General features: G+C 42.6%; 1 protein-coding gene across 3 annotated transcripts in view; it reads right to left on the minus strand.

The window, feature by feature from the left end:
* MAPKAP1 (MAPK associated protein 1) overlaps positions 1-18,681 on the minus strand; it is a 108,556-nt gene that overhangs the window by 23,338 nt on the left and 66,537 nt on the right. For 2 of the 3 annotated variants that reach the window (XM_075054797.1, XM_075054796.1), the window contains one exon: positions 4,347-4,454. The exons of the other annotated variant lie outside the window; for it this stretch is intronic. In XM_075054797.1, the coding sequence (XP_074910898.1) occupies positions 4,347-4,454 (108 nt within the window). The remainder of the gene's footprint in view (positions 1-4,346; positions 4,455-18,681) is intronic. 3 annotated transcript variants of the gene reach the window in all.

Genomic DNA, 18,681 nt, shown 5'->3' on the forward strand with positions numbered 1-18,681 from the left:
ATAACTTGAGACGAACCTCCCACCACCTTTTACCAGCTCTACTCGTTATCATTGCTTCTGCTCAGCAGCAACTGGAGGCACCCTGGCAGAGCAGCGCCCTGCTGTGCTCGGGGCTGTGCAGACACCGTGTAGGCTGCCCCACGCTGCTGAACTTCGAGCGCAATGTAGGTTAAAATGAAGTTAGGTCCGGTTCAGTGGAGAGCGCAGGCAGTCTGTGTTTGCAGACTCCATCTCCTGGACAGAACTGCAGACACTACACGGCTGACGACGTTCTCACCGAAATGTTTTTAAATGCCTAAAACCAAAGCCACCATGTGAGAATACGTGGTGCTGGATGGAGGGAGATCCCATACAGAAGCATATGCATTCCATGCAGCTACGTGTCTTTTCTTTATCCATCTGATTCTTAACAACTCTCCCGTCCCAGTCCTCATCAGAGGAAGGACCTCCTGGCCAGTCAGACTGCTCTCCATCTCTGCTCAGACTGCTTGTGCAGCAGAACCATACAAACCATTAAACCAGAGCCTCCTACTTTCAAAAAACACCAGAGTTGTGTTTTCTGCCCACAGAAGCTGAATGAAAAGCAAAAATGGTATCAAGGGCTACATACTTCTACTCTTTAAGATGGCCACTGCGGTGAAGCACTATGGTATTTCGGAAGTCACAGTCATGGCACTAGTTCGCAGTCTCTAGATTTCATGGTCACCCAGAAAATCGACATATTTCCCAGCCTGGAAACAACAGTTGAAGACCTTTACTCTGTTGTTGGTTTTTTTTTTGCTTTGTTCTGTTTCATTTTTTAAAAAACAGATTCAGTATAGAGATAGTATTTTTGTTCTAGTACTTGAACTATTGTGAAATACAGAGTTATATTTGTAACTCAGTCCAATCTCCTCATAGAAAAATCTTGATTTTCAAATGAGACAAACAGTAATGAAACAACAGGCACCAGAAGCACAACTCTGAAAATAAGTAAGAAGCTAAAATAAGGAGCCTTATCCAAAAGGGACTCCTGTAAGCACTAGAGGACATATAAAAATGACACATTAGTAATATCAGAATATTGAAATGCTGTATGTAGCCTATTAAAGAGCAAGTGAACCTGTATTTCCTCGATAAAACAACAAAATATAAAGTTAACTGCATTGCAAAAATGTCCCTTATTACTTTAATGTACTAGTATATTGCTTAATGAAAGTTCTTAATTGTAATACAATTAATTACATACACAGAGTCCCCAATTACATTTTCCAATAAGACATGGGCTTTGGTACAGGTCTAAAGGCACTAAACCAATTTTAATATATTAAGACCAATTTCCCTTGAATACTAATTACTATCTAATGATAAAATGAGAAAGAGGAACTTTCCAGAAGTAAGATGGTAAGAATAAAACTAAATTAGCCATGAACAGTTTGCTACTACACATAAAAGCATTTCACATTACAAAGTGCAGGCTTTTAGTTTAAAGATAAATCTTCGTGCGAGTTAAAAAGTTCTGCATACTGGAAACAGTTTATTAGTTTGAATGCTATTAGTAAATGTTGGATAGATAGGGGATTTCTCCATACATATTTCTTAATAATGGATAGTTTTCTGTTTCATTTAATACCCTGAAATATAAACTTTCTATTTGCCCAAAGGAAACTGGCAGCTATTTTACTAGCAGATGTTTGGCATCATACACATATATATATATATATTTATAAATGAATATGAGACTATGAAGAGCACATTTACAAATAATAGCTGTTATAACAGAGTTTTTCCTGACTGGCATATCCAAGCTAGAAGTATTTCAAATAAAAACAAAATGCACAAAATGAATATTTCATCTTGATGTTAGGATTTTCAAGCTATTATTTTATTAATAGTGCAAAACTGTCAATATTTCTATCCTAATGCCACACCAAAAGATAGCTCCTTAAGCACTACAAAATCCAATTTCTTACTGTGTATTGGGGGAACCAGGCTACGTACAATGCATGAATTATGACTGATCTTATATACTGTATTGTCCTTGAACATCTATGTGTGTAGAGAGTTAACTGCATGGGTGTTTCATATATATCCCCAAGCAGGGACAATGGAAGATCACTTTAAATTCACCCACATTTTGGGGGAGAAACTATAAGCAGAAGATTTCTCCTGCATTCCTTATTCAAGTTTGGTACCAATTCAGAAAACATTCAGTAATAGCACAGCAGAAGAGAGACAGAATTCATGTAAGCATTTATTATTTTGCCTAGATTACTGTCAGCCTTGAACAAACTAAAACAGTGACCTGCTCTTGAACTCTACGGAGTCCAAGTGTCTGTTTTGCCTTCACTTTTCCATGTTCCAGGTGCTGGCTGACAAACACGAAATGGGACAAAAAGCCACCACCTACTGATGTGATGCCACCGCAGCAGAGGAGGATGGCAGCTGCAGCAGCACCGGGAGCACGGGGAGCCCTTGGTGTCCAGCCCAGGGTGTTTCCCATTACGGGGAAATCACTACCCTAGCAAGGGGCTCCAGATCACCCTCTTAGATGGGCACTGTCGATTTGCTTAACGAGGGCCAGGAGAGCTCACGAATTAAGTGTACTTTTGACACGACAGCCTCAGGGATCTATCCTACGCCTTCCCACCTTCTGTTCTGCCGAGGAGCTTGCTTCTGTGTCCCTTCGCCGAGGAAGGAAGAGTAGCAGTCGCTGCACAAGGACTTCAGGGAAAGGGAAAAGTGTTCCCTCAACATTACGACTGATGTTTATTTTGAGACAAGGCCTCTGAGGCTCTCCTGGAGCATTTGCTACTTACTGGTGCGGAGTAGACCGAATGCCTCCTGCTAAACCACTTACAAACTTAGGACAGATTTACTATTAAAGTAATGGCGCAACCTGCACCTCGTCACTTATGACAGCTAAGAGCATCAGTAGATATAACTACAAGCAACAGCATGGATTTCTCCACAGATGATGAAAATACGTTAAAAATGCAGTATATACAATATACTTTTACTTACAGAGCCTGGATAAAAAAATTGTTATTTTTAATCAAAATGTGCAAAACCCATGAAAGTATGACTATTACGTATCTTTTCATAGATTAAAAATTGATACAAAAATAATAGCTGGGATGCAGACATCAGGGAATTCTGGCTTGTGGAAGAGTGCAACTTGATTAGTGAGGTTAAAATCGCTCCATTTCCTCATGCACAGCACCCCTGCTACCTTCTGTGCATTCTCTCCTACAGCTTCTTAGAATCATTTAATCAAGAAATGAACCAGGAGCATCAAGAATATTTTGGGAGCAAGTCCCACTCTACAGAGAACGGCAGCCAAAACTGCAAGTGCTTAATCTCAGCTCCAGCACTGATGTACCACCAGAGAGCTCGTGGCAGCTGCATCTCACCTCTGCTATGCCTTAAATGTCTACTGCTTGCCACTGGAATTAGGAGGTACTTCAGGGATGCTCTGCTGTCATTCTAGGATAAAATATGAAATGCTATAGCCAAAAGCACAAATGGAAAGGTCTAATCTTTGTAAAGAAAGAAAAAAACCTCTTCTACTACTTGAAACAGGCTCTTACTATGATTGTTTGCAGTAAGCACTCTGAGCATGGTCTTGGCTGAGAGCATGAATGCTACTGGGTTCCTCATTAGTACAATCAACATTTTTACAGCTGAATTAAAATGGAATGACAAAAACCCCAAAACTGAGAGCATGACTGTTGGAAAGGATGAAGGACAGACCAAAATGCTATGGAGGACAAACACAAATCAATGTTAAATGTTTTTTTTTTTAAAGTTTCATACAATTTATTCTAAAGAAATAAATCAGGAAATAATATTAGCACCATTAAAACAGTAACAGAATAAAAGTATTTGAGCATAGCTGGAGAGAAGATTATCTGTCTAGCACTTAAAAAAATCATCAAACTGCTCTAGTTATATCTGCATGGTTAATTTCTTTAAATTCTATTAGAAAAAAAATCAGTGCCTCTAACAGCTGTATTGACATGGCAAAATATACTGCAGACCAATCACTTTATTCACTAAGCAATGCCTGCAACAGAAAAAGTTTCATATTTCCAGTGTTTTTCAGGGTTGGTCATAACTTTACAGAGCAGAGTTTAACAGAAAAAGATTAATCATGAAGTGATAAACAGGATGCAGACTATTTACTAGAAGGTATGAAATCCATCATTTCCCTCTGGAATATTGTTTTGGCACAACTGAGAAGTGCCTCGGGAAAGAGAGTCTCGACAAAACTTACTTGCCCAGACAGTACAGCTTGTATTCCAAAATACATAACTTATGTGAGTTTAAGCAATTTACAAGAGCAAAAGTGAAAAGGGGAAACATACTGTTCTCCCGGACAAGGCAGAATTCCAAAGTGCTCTGGCTCTCCAAGGTACAGTCTAAATCTACTGGGACATTAGGTTCACTCTGCTTCTCCAGCCGATACTGAGGACCTGAAACATAAAGTAACTTGTAAAATCATCTGTTTTCTAACAAAGTGATGGCTTATCATGTTCAACTATCATGAGATTACTTGTAGCCTAGAAGTAAGGCAGGTAGATGTTTATGTTTCAAAGCTCTTTGCCAAAGGGAAGGGCCCTATCATAGAAAGGTGGAGGATGGCGTGCAAGGAAACAACACGTTCCAGTCATCTTCAGCTGTCTAACAACGCTAGCTGACAAACTCTTGTCCGACATTTCTTGTATTATTCCTACACCAGATGAGCCTGTATTAAATACCCTGCCCATGCCACAAGACAGGGGTATTGCCTGTTGTAAGAAATACCTACTCAGGCCTTGGCGTATATCTGTGTTGTATTATTTGGGCATCCTTCCTGATGTGAAAAAGCATAGTGTGTTTGCTCCCCTTTGCTCTGCCCTCTCTGTGGCTCTTCACAGACTGAAGACAGGCTGCTGTGAACGTTACCCCGGCTGCTGTTTGCGGGGGACTGAGACCCTTCCCGCGCTGCCCGGGGCTGCGGCACACCGCAGCCCAGCCCCACGAGTGGTACCTGCAGAGAGCACTGAGAAGTACCTGGGAAGGAAAGCAGCCCTTCTTTTATGATTTGTGTTTTGTCATGAAAATCAGCTCCATGACACCCAATTTGGCTATTTCTACCGCTGCCAACGGTGCATTTCTCAAAAGGCTGCCCTTCTGAAGCACGGGGTAAGGACCTCCTTACCCATCAGCAGTGATCGGCACTGCTTTCCAGGCTGAGTTGGGACAATGTGCCGGGGGGATTTTGGCATCACCCAGCAGCTCAACGGCTGCAAGGAGCAGAAAGGGTCAGAGAGATGGACTTTGTCTTTTTCCAGAGATCTGTACACTGTCAACATTGAACTGCATTCAAACATAAGCACATACAGATGCTGTTGCTTCAAATGAATTATTTTCATATACATCGCATTTAATTGTAGATCTTTGAGATTCAGGTACCAACTTCCTTCTTCTCAAACCAAATCACTGAAGGAGAGATGATACTACTTAAAAAACTGTTTTCCAACTACAGAAAAAAATATTACAAGATTGTTTTGACAAAAATTAGGCCACTTTAAAAAAAAAAAAAATCTTTCAGTTTAACGGATCCTTAAACTATATGCCTTAACTGGAATAAAAAAAGAACACACTAATACAATTCCAGGTGAAACCCCTGTAAGTCAGGTCCAGGCCTGCTGTCCGAACAGCAGGCGGGAGAGGACCCAACGGCTGAGAGGGGTGACTCGGGTAAGCCAAACTCCACGTGGGACCCCAGGCAGAAGAAAAGCCACTTCCAAAGGCAGGAGCTGGAGGAGGCAGATGAGCTCCCGTCCTCGCTGCACCCCCAAGCAGCGCAGGGTGGATCTCCACTCCTGCTCACACCCGAGAGCTGAAGTGCACACAAAGTTCTCAGCTGTATAATTTCTGTATAATCCAGTAAAATAACGCTAAACAGATACCTGAAAAAATTTAAGTGATGCAAAGCACCTTTTAAACAGGTCTTAATGTAACTAAAAAACTAGAACTGAAATAACTGAAATCTATTCCCTCTTTATCAGTACTTAAAATATTTCTGAGTGTTTCCTGACTTTGAATTATGATAGTATATGATGAAATATTTAAAACATATAAAAAAATTAAGTATTTTAGCCTCAGATGGCATGCCTAAGAAATGGAATTTGTTAGCCAATTAATTTTAAATTTACTACAGCAGAATTTCAATTACAGCTTCTCATTTCGTCTCCCCAGAAGCCATGTGAAGCGCTCGCTGCACGGCCCAAGCGCGTTCCGCTCCCGAAGTGGAACATTATTTCTCCATAAAATGGAGCCCCCTTATTCCCGGTGACTCTCCGAGCACATACAGAGCCAGGCTATTTGCAGGCCACAGGAGGAAAGCACAACTGCTCCCTCCCTGCCCAGTGCAATCAGCAACTGCATATGTAGCTGGTCGAAGCATTTACAGAACAAACTGCACTCAAGAAACAGCAGAGATGTCTCATACCAGCACAAACAACAGAAAGGCAAATATATACAGCACCATCATTTCTCCTCTGCCAGCTACTGGAAATGTGATTAAAAATTTAAAATAAATTAAATAAACAGAGGCCTGGCTTGTTAGGCTCAAGCAAAATATACTGTATTGAAACAAGTATCAAAGTGGTAAATCAATTTGTATTTAAAAACTGGTGTAGGTTTAAAAACAGAATCAGCGACAGCAAAACCTGCTTGCTTTGTCTGTTGGGAAGAAGTACCTTCCAGAGGTTCCCAAACTACATCCAAATGCTGAATACTACCCCAGCAACGACAAAGCTAGCAGAACTGTTGGTTCCCATCTGAACGTCTGTGTTCTTGGTTCCTGGTACCAAATCCCTAACTCCAAGTGCTCCTACCGCAGACGGGGTCTCTTGCCTCCACCAGAGCCTCAGCCCACGATCACCAGGACCGGGATCTGCTGACGCCAGCGCCCATCACTGCGTCCCAGCTCCCTGGTTCTTCATTACAGCCCCTCTCTCACCCCCACCCAAAACCATGCAAAATCAGAGCAGAAGAAGTAGTGAAATGAGCCTCTCTCGGAACTATTAACAGCCGGGCAGGCCTCCCTGAGCACGGTGCAGCAAGAGCCGCGGCTCCGCTCCCAGCCCCAGCCTCGCCTGGCACCTCCGCAGGTGCCCTCTCAGGTGGATGCACCCAGAACACGTGTGCGATGAGCCAAGCAGATCCATTCCATAAAACGCACTTTTAAGTATTATACCTTCACCTATCCACCAAATCATTTCTATTTGTACAATTTTCTTTCATTCGCTCAGTGCTGCGCGAGAGCTGCTGCAGGGGACTGGCACTGAACCACACGCTGCGCTCTCCAGCGCAGAGAGATGGATGCGCCGCTGGGTTTCTGAGACAGTGGGATGGGGCAAAAGGACAGATGTCAACGCTACCAAAGCCTTAAACTTATCAGAGAATCATGTGCACATGATGACAAGGGGACAAGGTTAAACGCAGGAGCTTGGCAGCGGTTTACCATCCCTCTGCGTGGATCCAGTTCCACCAGCTGGATCCACTCAAAAGAACAGCATCGCCCACCTCAGAAACAATCCTCATGCTGCTGAACAAGCTTCCCGCCATCCTGCGGAGAGCCATCGATGATCACACCCCTCAACACCACCGTGCCAATAACAAAGGATGATTTTATCTGGAGCAACTTGAGAATTCTGTGATCAGGTAAATTGTTTTATCCAGTTTGTGTCAAGACTGTATTAATAAAGCAATGAGATAGAGCTACAGATCAGAAACCAAGGCCACCTTTAAAAAGAAAATACTAAGAAATTAATAAAAAAGTGTAAAAGGATTTTTAGAGAGTATGTACTCTTAAATGATGTATTTTAAATATCTGTACACATTTACATGACCTCTACTTCACAACAGATGAAAAAAGTTAGGCTGATTCTGTGGAGGAGTTTTACTACCAGACTTCTCCTGCAAGTTCAAATGATGTCATTGTAGTAGAAATATTAGGTAATTTAATGGTCTCCGAACAGAATACTGCTCCGGGAATTTCAACAAAATTTCAAGTGGTAATACCGAAGCTGGATTTTATGGATTTCTGTAATCTGATGCAAATGCTCTGCGCAGTTGTAAAACAAACCTTTAAAATCCTGGCACGGACGATGCTGGCCCGCAACCCAAGCAGAGCTCTCCCGCTGACGGCAGGGACGGCTGCTCCAGCACGTCCTGCATCCAGCGGCATCGGGCTGGGGCTGCAGCCCCGGGCTCTCACACAACACTGCTTGCTGGAGCAAGGGGGGAGAGTAAATCATGTGTATTATGTTCCACCACCAAGCTGGGAGCGAGTATGTTAAAATTCAAGTTACCCGGGCAAAATATCCAGAAGACAAAGCTAATGAATGTGAACCCCTCTTCTAGTTCTGGAATTTCGTCACAAATACTTGGAGACAGAGAAACTGTTGCTGGGTTAAAGCAAGCAGGGCTGGAGAAACAAGTGTTCTTGTGTCTGGAGAGGAAGGAGGAAACCAAGGCAGCAGCCTGAAACGAGCCACAAAATGGTGAAAGAGAAGTGGCTATACCTACAAGCAAACTCTTTTTGTTCAAAAACCAGCAGAGGTTTGCTTGGGGCCCCAGAGGCCCCCCAGGAGAGCCTGAGAGCTCTCTCTGGGCCCCTTCTCCACCAGATCTGGTGGCCTGAGGCATTAGGTCTTCTCCATTCTTGGGCCGAGCCACTGGCAAAGCGTCCCACAGGCAGGAGCGGGTGCCTAAGCCACGTACTGCAAATACAACCAGCAACAGCAGTTTTTCTCTTCTAGACTTGTTCTGTGTACTGACAGACCAGCAGCCATGGAGGAACGGGGCTGGCTTCGACAGACAGACAGACAGAGCTGCTCGCTCCCAGGGCCACGTTCCCCATCCCTGGAGCCTGTGGAGCTGATCCTCCATAACACACCTCCCTCCCGCTGAAATCCCCATTTAACCGTCCACACCGTGGCTTCTGCCTACAGATATCCACTGTACTTCATCATTTCAAGGTACCCCTTTAAACAGAGGAAGGTTTATCAGGAATTAAAAATGAACAAGGAAACAACCCCCAGTACTACATCCACAGCTTTCCTATGGCACAATACAAAGGTGCCCCAGGAAGAATCCCACCGCATAATCAAATTAAGCAGCTCTCTTACAAAAGGCGAATGGCCATCCGCATAACAACAAACCAATTCTGTTGCCATTTAAGCTGCAAAGCCTTCAGAATGGGGTTTTGAAAGCATGACCCATCAGTTCTAATTTTTAAAACTTATCCCTTCAGTCAAGACTAGAAAAAGGCCCATTCCAACTTTTATCTTCACTACAAAGTGCTGTTATCTTGGGCTGATGTCAGGAGCTCTATCTCTCTTTCTGCTGACAAGCAGAGACGAGAGAGATAAGATTGGGAACGAATCTCACTTCTCTGAGTAAATAAATAATCAATACTCATCTAAATGTAAATGAGAAAGTATCCCCCTCTGATAACAGGGCTCTTATCAAACAGCCAATTTTCTACAGACATTTGGCCTCAACCAAATCACCATCATTCAGCCCCAGCCTAATGGCTAAAAATCGTAACTAAATTGAACCGATCACCAGAGATCAACTAAGTTCAGCCATGGCTACTACAGGTTCAAATGTTTGGAATGCAATTTTTCCCCCATTAACTTTCAATAGCAACGAAGAATACCACGGTCAGGGGTTGAATCTGCACAATAAACAAACACTAACACTTAAAAAGAGAATGAGGCTTTAAACAAAACCCCAAACAAAACCCATCTCCATCTCCAAACTAGTTAATAGGGTAAAATAAGGATTATAGAAAGACTTACCTCAGTATTTAATGTTTGTGAAATTGTCAGACCTAAACTAAAAGGACTCATATAAACAAGAAACCCCAAATAGTTTAAAACTGAACCTATATTTTACAGTGTTAGTCTCTGCAACAAAACACATTGCTACGTCCTATTTATCCCTTATCTTTACCTCCCTCTCAAGAGCTCCTATAATTCTCACAAAAGTCCCAGTTCCAGCTATGCTCTTTGTCAGCTGTTTCTGCTCCCTTTATGGTCCATGCATTCGTTCACAACACTTTTGAATTTCTGATTTCCATAACACTGACCTCCAGAATTTATTGCACTGTATGAGAAAAAGAATTCCCTTTTGTTTCAAAAAGCCATTGCCAAGCCACTGCTTTCGGAGCACGCAGTTCTTGTCTTCTGAACAACCGTGATAAAACCCTCCCAATTTACCGTCTCTACCACATGCACTTCATAGACTTCTCTTGTACCCAGTCGTGTCTTTTCTAAACTAGAAAAGATCTTCTCTGCTTAGCATTTCCTCCTCATTTCACATGTCTGATCCATTTTTGCACTCATCCATTTCTGTATCTTTTTACTTCTATATTACCCTTTTTGAGATAAAATATAACAATTAAGATGCGGGCACATCATGATTTATGAACTGGCATAGTAATGCTTTCTGGTTTGTTCTTTACTCCTTTCCCAAATTCTGATGTTCAATTTGTCTTTCTGACTGCTCCTAAGCACTGAGCTGAAGTGTTCAGAGAACTACCCATGACGACTCCAGGATACTTTTCTTGACTGATGGAAGGTAATTAGAGCCCATCATTGTATACATACAGTTACGGCTGCTTTCCACCATGTATATTATTTTGCACTCATTGACACTGAATTCCCTCTCTCATTTTATTGTCCCGTCACTCAGCATTGTGAGATACCTCTGCAGTGCTTCACAGACAGCTTTTATTTGCACTATTCTTACTTCTTTTGTATCAACAGCACATTTTGTCACATCAGCATTCACATCCTTTTCCATGCCCCACATTAACGGAACAATGCAGGTTCTACCAGTTCCAGTGGAACTCCACCAGTAACCTAGTTACTAATAATGGAGGGCTATTATTCCTATTCTTTGTTTCCTGTCTTTTAATCAATTATTAATCCATGTGAGGATCCTCCTTCTCATCCTGTGACAGCTTAATTGCTCTATGAGCCTTTGTCAAATCTTTTTTGGAAATCTAAGCATGCTATATAAAACACATCATCCTTATTCAGATGGTCTCTGACTTCCTCAAAGACTGCTCACCGGTTTCTGAGGCACAACCTGCTCTAAAAAACTATGCCGATTCTTCTCCTCAGTACATTGCATTTGTCCGCATGTCATCTATTAATTCTGCTCTTTGCTACAATTTCATTTTACAGTTTTGCAGTTTGCCTGGTAAGGAAGCCAAGGTATACTGGTCTCTCCTTGAACTCCTTCAACAAACACTTGCCACCATCCACACCCGAGAGAGCAGCAGATACGAGCAACATATTATACATCATATTTAACAGTACAGCATCTTCGTATCTGACCTCTACCAAATGTCTTGGTGACTACAGTCTGCTCGTGGTGCTTGGTTACTGTTCGCAGATTAGTTTTAAAGCTCACTCTCCTAGCACAGGTCCTCTGACAACTCTCTACGAAATGCTCTGGCACAAGAACATCGTCAGCCTCCAAACGCCAGACCTGCTGAGGCCTGCAGAAGAAAGGGGTACGCACCCCACCGTATTTCAGCAGAACCGTAAAACTCGTCTGGTTTTGCAGCAGACAAAGACCTGTCCCCGGTGAGCCAGCAAACGCTATGCCAAGAGCTATGAGACAGCCTGCATGTCCACGGTGGTGAAGGATGTCCTATTTTGGCCCGTCACTCAAAACAATTGCCGAAGTTTGTACGGTGCAGTAGGAGGATTTCCCCGTCTCTGTACGGCCATCGCACTCCCTCGCCCGCCTCTCCCACACAACCCAGGCTGCGCTCGCACAAGAGCCGGCATCGCTGCGTGGGGACAGTGCGGTGCGCCGACCCAGGACGCGTCACACCAACTCGCGCTAACCTGGAGGAAAGCGCAGGACCACGCCATCACCGCAGCGCTGCCGGCATGAGTGCTCCTGCGCATACGGCTGTAATTCTAAAATAACACGTGAAAAATCAGAAATGTACAGGCAGTTAGGCAGTCATCGCCTAATAGCCAAGGCGGTAGATGCCAGAAAGACAGTAAATAAGCAGAAGTGAACATGAGCTATGTTTCAGGCTCTGTCCACGTACAGAACTAAGACAGGAAAGTAGTCAAAAGAAAACAGTTGATAAACATTTAATGTTGATGTCTGGGGTACTTTCCTATTTCAGGTTTCTCCTTTCACAAGGATACATGATTTATTGCTTCACTGCTCCAACCCTAGGTTTTGAAAGTGTGATTTCTTTTGAGTTTAAACTATATTTATATTTATTTTTTTGTTATCACTTTTTTATTATTGCTATAGAAAATATTTGCTGGAAATATGTTGCAGCTATTACAAGGTCATAAAAAAGAGGAGGTTTATGTATTTCTATCATTTCAAATAGTCTGTCAGAAAGTATCAGTCGCACTAAGTGTAAGACTACTGGATTCCAGCTTTCCCTCTGCCAGCACATGGGCAGCATATGGAAGAATTAAAATAGCTCCTTGCGGATGCTCCTTGGGTGCTGGCTGGGAGTACGCGAACCAAGGAATTGCAGCGTCCTCCGGGAGGTCCTCCCTGGGGCGCAGTCTGCCTCTGGAGAGGCACGGATGAAGACCAGCTTTCCCATCAATGCCGGACACTGACCCTGGGCTAGAAGATGAATACTGGGCAAGGACTATAAACAAAAGAGGACTGAAAAGGGAGAGGGATCGATAACACTGCGGAGAGCACAGAAACTGGGAACAGAGAGAGGTCTCAGGCCTCCTTCTGTAGGATTTTTCTTAGAACATGACAGAAGGGGCAAGAATTCCATTGTGTGCTTGGCAATGACAATAAAACAACAGAAAATATGTAAACAGTTTGAGAGGAAATAGTTGTAAAGCCAGAATGTTTACATCTCAAATCCTACTACTATGAGGACATCTTAAATCTGTTTATCCGTTAAAAATCCCCAAAGCCCCTCAACACCTCTGAAGTGGAATAAAGATTTTATCATTACAAATGCAAATACTGGTTAATAAATAAAGATATTTAAATAGTGAAAACAAACTTTTAACATTACGCCCAAGCATGAGACTTTTTTTTTAGTCCAATCTGTTTTTTCTTAACTTGCACTGTTGTGACATTACTGAATTTTACATACAGTTATCTGCTGCTCTCCGCAGAAATACAGATGGTTTTTGTAGAAATAAACAGTCATTTATATGAAACAATTGTAAAATAGTTTATGGAAACCAGTGGTGTAATGCATTCAAATAAATGCCAGGACCGGCTGATGGAGAGCCAAGGTGTTAAATCACACTGCTTAAGAATTCAGCTGTGGGAAACAGATAGTAAATCCAGAGTGACAGAATTTCCAGTGATGGCAAAGGTTTCTGACATCTAGTCCAGTACACAAAAACTACAGCAGTTCAAACCCATTTTACTTAACACTACCTTGACAGCCAGTGAAATTAAAGAATTTAGTCAAAAGCCCCTTAAAAAGAAACAAACACTTCATTTATGCATTGCTTTTTTGTAGAATAGAAAACATGCAGCATAACTAGCAGCAAACCAGCCTTTGCAAAATATTAACAGAAGTGCTTTATTTAATTGCTACTATAGACTTTCATTCTTTTTGCATTAGCAATATACAGCTCTAAATAAAGCTGAAAGGAGAAAGAAATCATCATGTTTGATCTAGAACGTAAGGTACCTATAGCAGAAATACAATATACAGATTTTTTTTTTTTAATCACAAATTTAAGGGACAATGTCAGGGCAAGCAGCTGTACAGGTTACTGGCAGGGCAGTACACACTACAGCTAACACACCCCACGTCCCCCTCCACAGCCTGCTACCTAAAAGATGGCACCAGTGTGAACATCCTGCGATCCAAGCTCAGATGGTTATTTGTGATGCAGATCACCTTGAGGTCTCTGTCTTACTGACTTGGATTATGAAGTGGGAACGGTGCTTTCTATAAGTATCTAATAAGATCTATAAGTAATAGTATTGCAGCAAGGGGCAATACAACCACCCGGACGGGTCCATTACAGGCTTCACAAAAAACTAGCAGGAAGGAGATGGTCCCATGAATGTACCCAGTGTATCAGCAGTGCCTTCCTTCATGAGAGTGGATAAAGTAAACAAAAAAGTCTCTATCATCCAAACACTGAACTGCAGAATTTAAAATGTCACATAAATTACAGCTTTATTACCAATCCAGAAGAACCAATAAAGGTATGATTCCAATACCAACAGCTCTAAAATAGACTCAGTTCAATATTTCACTTTCATTTCAGAGGCCAGGCATGAAAAATTTTCCCAACCATTTGGGCTGATGTCCAGAATCCCATCAGCCCAAACGCACAGGACTAACGAGCTATTTCTATTCTGACAAACTATTCACAAACTTTTTTCCCTGATGAGCTGTTCCACGTACACCAACATCCCCGTCCCCCCGTCACGTCAGTGTCTGCTCAGCATCAGCAGGCTGGTGAGAAAGGGCTTGCTGAAATAAATTATTACTGCTGCAAAACAGAGATGGAGTTTGTAGGCAGAAGGAAATCATTTCAAGCAGCCTCTATCACACCCTCTCCAGCACAGAGGGTCTCACCCTGCACAACACCAATCCTGCTGAGGAAAATCTGCTATGAAAATAACAAGCAGGCAATCCTTCCTCTTTCCCTAGCACACATCACGGCAGAGAGCAAGCGAGCATCTGACCCAAACACAGCTCCGGGAACGTGGGGGTAGAGGGTGCTGAGCAGGAGGGGCAAGGAAAGCCACAACCCGGCAGCAGCGAGCCCCTCCAAGGAGCAGCCGCAGGACCGGACAGCCAGCTCCTTACCACTGCATGGGACCGCCAAACAGGGAGAAAGCTGGGACAACTGGGGCTATACATTTACACTTATGCCTTTTTTACTGTGTTGCCTCTTTGGTGAAAGGGGGGCAAGCAAGCAGGAGAGTCTTGACCAAGGATCTGCAAATACTGATGTTCTTTTTAATTTAAATGCTGCTAATATAAACAGCTTAATGCAAGGAAAACCAGGATTTCTGAAGTATTTCCAGGTAAAGCTATTCATAACTGGGGGCAGAAGACTCTGCGGGGATGCTGTAATTATCCAAAACAAAGCACTGAAAGCCAAAGAAACTCAAAACTACCATTAAGCAGAAAAGCATGCATGTAAACACATGGAAATACAAATTAATTGGCTTTTCACTGTCACAGATGCTGGGGCTTCCGTCTCTTAAAGAGTCAGAGCAAACATATGCATCGCCTACTCTAACATACTTACTTTTAAATTTAAACTCCTCAGTTACCATCATTCAACGACACTATCAAACTTTAATGACAGTTATTCTAATTGTGCTTCATCTCTTAAAAATGCCTTAATCACAGAGCTGTGGTTTTACATAGTTTATCTTCCCAATTCTCCTTTTTTAAAAAAATACATAAATAAATATATAAGCAATAAAAATACACACCACACCCCTTTCCAGCCATTTCTTTTTGTCCTATTCCCCTGCCTGCAAGATGGGGATGAGAAAGCAAAACTCAAGCAAGACCTGCAGTTCCTCCAGCAGCAAGAGCAGCCAAGGAACAGGATTCTCCGTTTCCAGCCGCCCCAGCCCCAATGCCGACACCGCGGGGGCAGCCAGCGGTGCAGCGGGTCGGCCAGCATCAGGAAGGACTTTAACGGTTCTTTCCTGGCCTTAACACCTACAGCCTGTTAGTTCCTCCTCTCCTGTGCTTTCCAACACCCCGATAACCCCACCGTGAACTGGGAGAGCAGGCACCATTCGGAAGATGCTCAGAATTAGCGCTTTCCCCTATAGTTTGTTTCTTCCTGCCGCATGCAAGCACCCCCTTGGAAAGGAGACCCACCAGCCCTGCTCCAAAGGGTAGCTGCAGCTCCGGGTGCCTGGGGGGGCCAGGGACAGCCTGTCCTGAGCCAGGCAGGGTCCTGCGGGGGTCCGGAGATGGGCTCCCCAGCTGACTCCGCTCCTGCCGAGAGCACGGGCTCACAGCAAGGTCCCTTGGGAACTCCCAGCAGCCAGGCATCAGGGTCTTAATCTTCTGATGAAAGGAAAGCATTTATTGACGGAGAACAACAGGGAAAATTTTCATTAATGCCGACATCTCAAGGCAACCAACACATAAGAGTCCAAGGAGTTTAATCTATTTAGGAACTTACAAGAGTTATATTCTGTTCTGGGGATTATTAGGGATATTTTTAAAAGTCGCAGTGTTACATTTCTTTAAAGACCTAACTTTCAACAATTTAGAAATTAAAACGGAAATGTGTACACGACAGGAAGCAGATTCCACATTCGAAATCTAAGGCGTAGTTTCAGGAGAGCCATTCTGCACGTGCAACAGAGACCCTGGGCCCTCGCTCTAGATACTGGATTTGCTGAGGACCCCACAGAAATACATTTGCCTTCACAACTGAAGACGACCTGCTCCACAGAGGGAGCAAATCTGCACGTTATAATCGGCTCCCGTCCTGCCTCTTCACTGCCAGCCTGCCCTGCCTGTAGCCACCGCTGCACTCCCGCGCTGCCAGCCTGACCTGCTCTCCTCCTCCCTTTCTCTGGCCACGGGGACACGGAGCCGTCGTGCCCCTTCCCGGCACTTTGGGAATGCCAGCTCTCCTTAGCATCTGCGGGAGGCAGGAACAAGACAAATCGAATACAGCACCACAGCATCAATGCCAAGTATTTAGAAGCATAACTGCCGAGATACTCCAGAAATAGAAAAATCGTGGGACAGGTTTAAACGAAAACCTTCAGCGTTACGGCATCTGCACGATTTCCCTTGGGCCTGGCGGGGTGCTTGACAATAAGTGGTTTTTCACACAAATAGTATCTTTGTATTGCAGTTTTTGCTTATCTCCCATCTAAGTTTTGAATAAAATGTGTTTATAAACAGTTTCAGAAGCATGTTTAAGACATGAAATCTGACATTAAAAGTGGTGCTTAGACTGATATGTTAGAAAGTGAATTTTCAAACAAAACTCAGATCTCTTTTCCCTAGTTGCTTTCTGAATGGAAGATGAGCCTCATGTTTGCAGCAGCACTCTTTATTTTGAGCTTCTGTTCCCGAAGTTCTGAAGGATAACTTAACAGCTCTGTGTGAACAAATCTGAAATACAGGAATAATAAACCACTACAGAACCCAGTTTTGTAATAAGTTGTGCTGCTTGCCACGGCTCCGAGTTACTGGGTGATGGAACGGATTATTTTAACTGGCCTTTGCAGCTATAATTCCTCTGGTTCTGTTGTAGAGACTAAAATACAATATGGAGGCTTTTATTTTTATGTCCTATCCCTGTTCCTTGAATTTTTCTCTTTCCTTATTCAACTTCCTGTAGCAGTGAGATAATACACTTATCCAGACTAGCAAGATTATTTTAGACTATTTTCGGTCACTTTGCACATTTTAAAGAATGCAAAAAGCACTAGTTGACAGCTGTTAGGGACTTGAATGTTATTGTAAAGCAGCTGTTTTCATTTATAGAAAAAGTATTAGTCTTTCTCCAAACTGAACAGAATACTAAGTTAATAACTCTCACCCTAACCTACGGAAAATACAGGTCATGTCTGTGAAATGTTGGCAGAAGGTATTGTTTATAACAATTAACTCGTATAGCATTTTGTTCTTAAAAGGATCGAGCATTTCTGGTTCAGGGATGTTTGCAGTTTGAAGCAGCTATTAAACAATAATCAGTAGCATGTTCACCCTGCAAAGAATTTCTACTTAAAATCAGACAAGATTAATCAGACAAGGCTTCTCTCTTCACAAGAAATTTCAAATGAAGAGAGGCTGACATGGACCAGAAACAGGCAGGATTATTCTAACATTTCAGCATTTTACATTGTTTAGTTTTGTCTCTCATTTCCTCCTAGGAACATTCGGTTTTTATATACTGACATCAATGCTTAATTTGTTTGAAAACAAAGCCTCTGTACACATTCTCTCTGCATTCTTATTTACCTTACATTAGTATTTATAGTCCATTCAGTCAAGCTCTGGAGGAAAAGGCAACTGGCATCCCAGAGAATGTATTTGTTGAAGAGCAAAAGGAATGAGACAGCTCAAAGGCAAGGAAGACAACTTTCAAGTGTACATATAGTTCCTGTACATATTTAATTTGAGAATCACCATGGCATCAAGATACACAAAGTATCAAGAATGAAGTCATCATCTTTCTTATGTTCTTAAAATTGTAAGCCATGCAAACATATTTTATAGAAAATATTGAATGCAGGCTTTAGTGCAGATATAAAAAGCCTGATAAGATCTACTTGCCTACTGCACATAGTGGGATGCTGTCAGACCCAGTCTTAGCTGTGCTGCGGTATCTGAACATAAGGGTCTCTGCATTTCATCTTGGAAAAACTGCTTTCCTTGGTCCAACTGAGTGCCTTCCTAAAAAGTAGCATTTAAAATGTACATCTACCATAACCTAAATTCCTAGGTTAACTGGGTAACACGTAATTATTGGTAAAAGTAAGACCAGCAGAAATAAGACACCAGATTGATTGTGTAGGAAAATCATTTAGCAGTAAAGCAAATCAAGTTATATTGCTAATGGTATTTTACAGTTATGCAACATGATCTGTGCGACCTACAAAACTCTCTGCAAAGCGTGAGGGTGGGATTTTAAAGGCATGCCTAATATC

Source organism: Buteo buteo, chromosome 23 (genome assembly GCF_964188355.1).
Source record: "Buteo buteo chromosome 23, bButBut1.hap1.1, whole genome shotgun sequence".
In the NCBI taxonomy this organism is placed as follows: domain Eukaryota; kingdom Metazoa; phylum Chordata; class Aves; order Accipitriformes; family Accipitridae; genus Buteo; species Buteo buteo.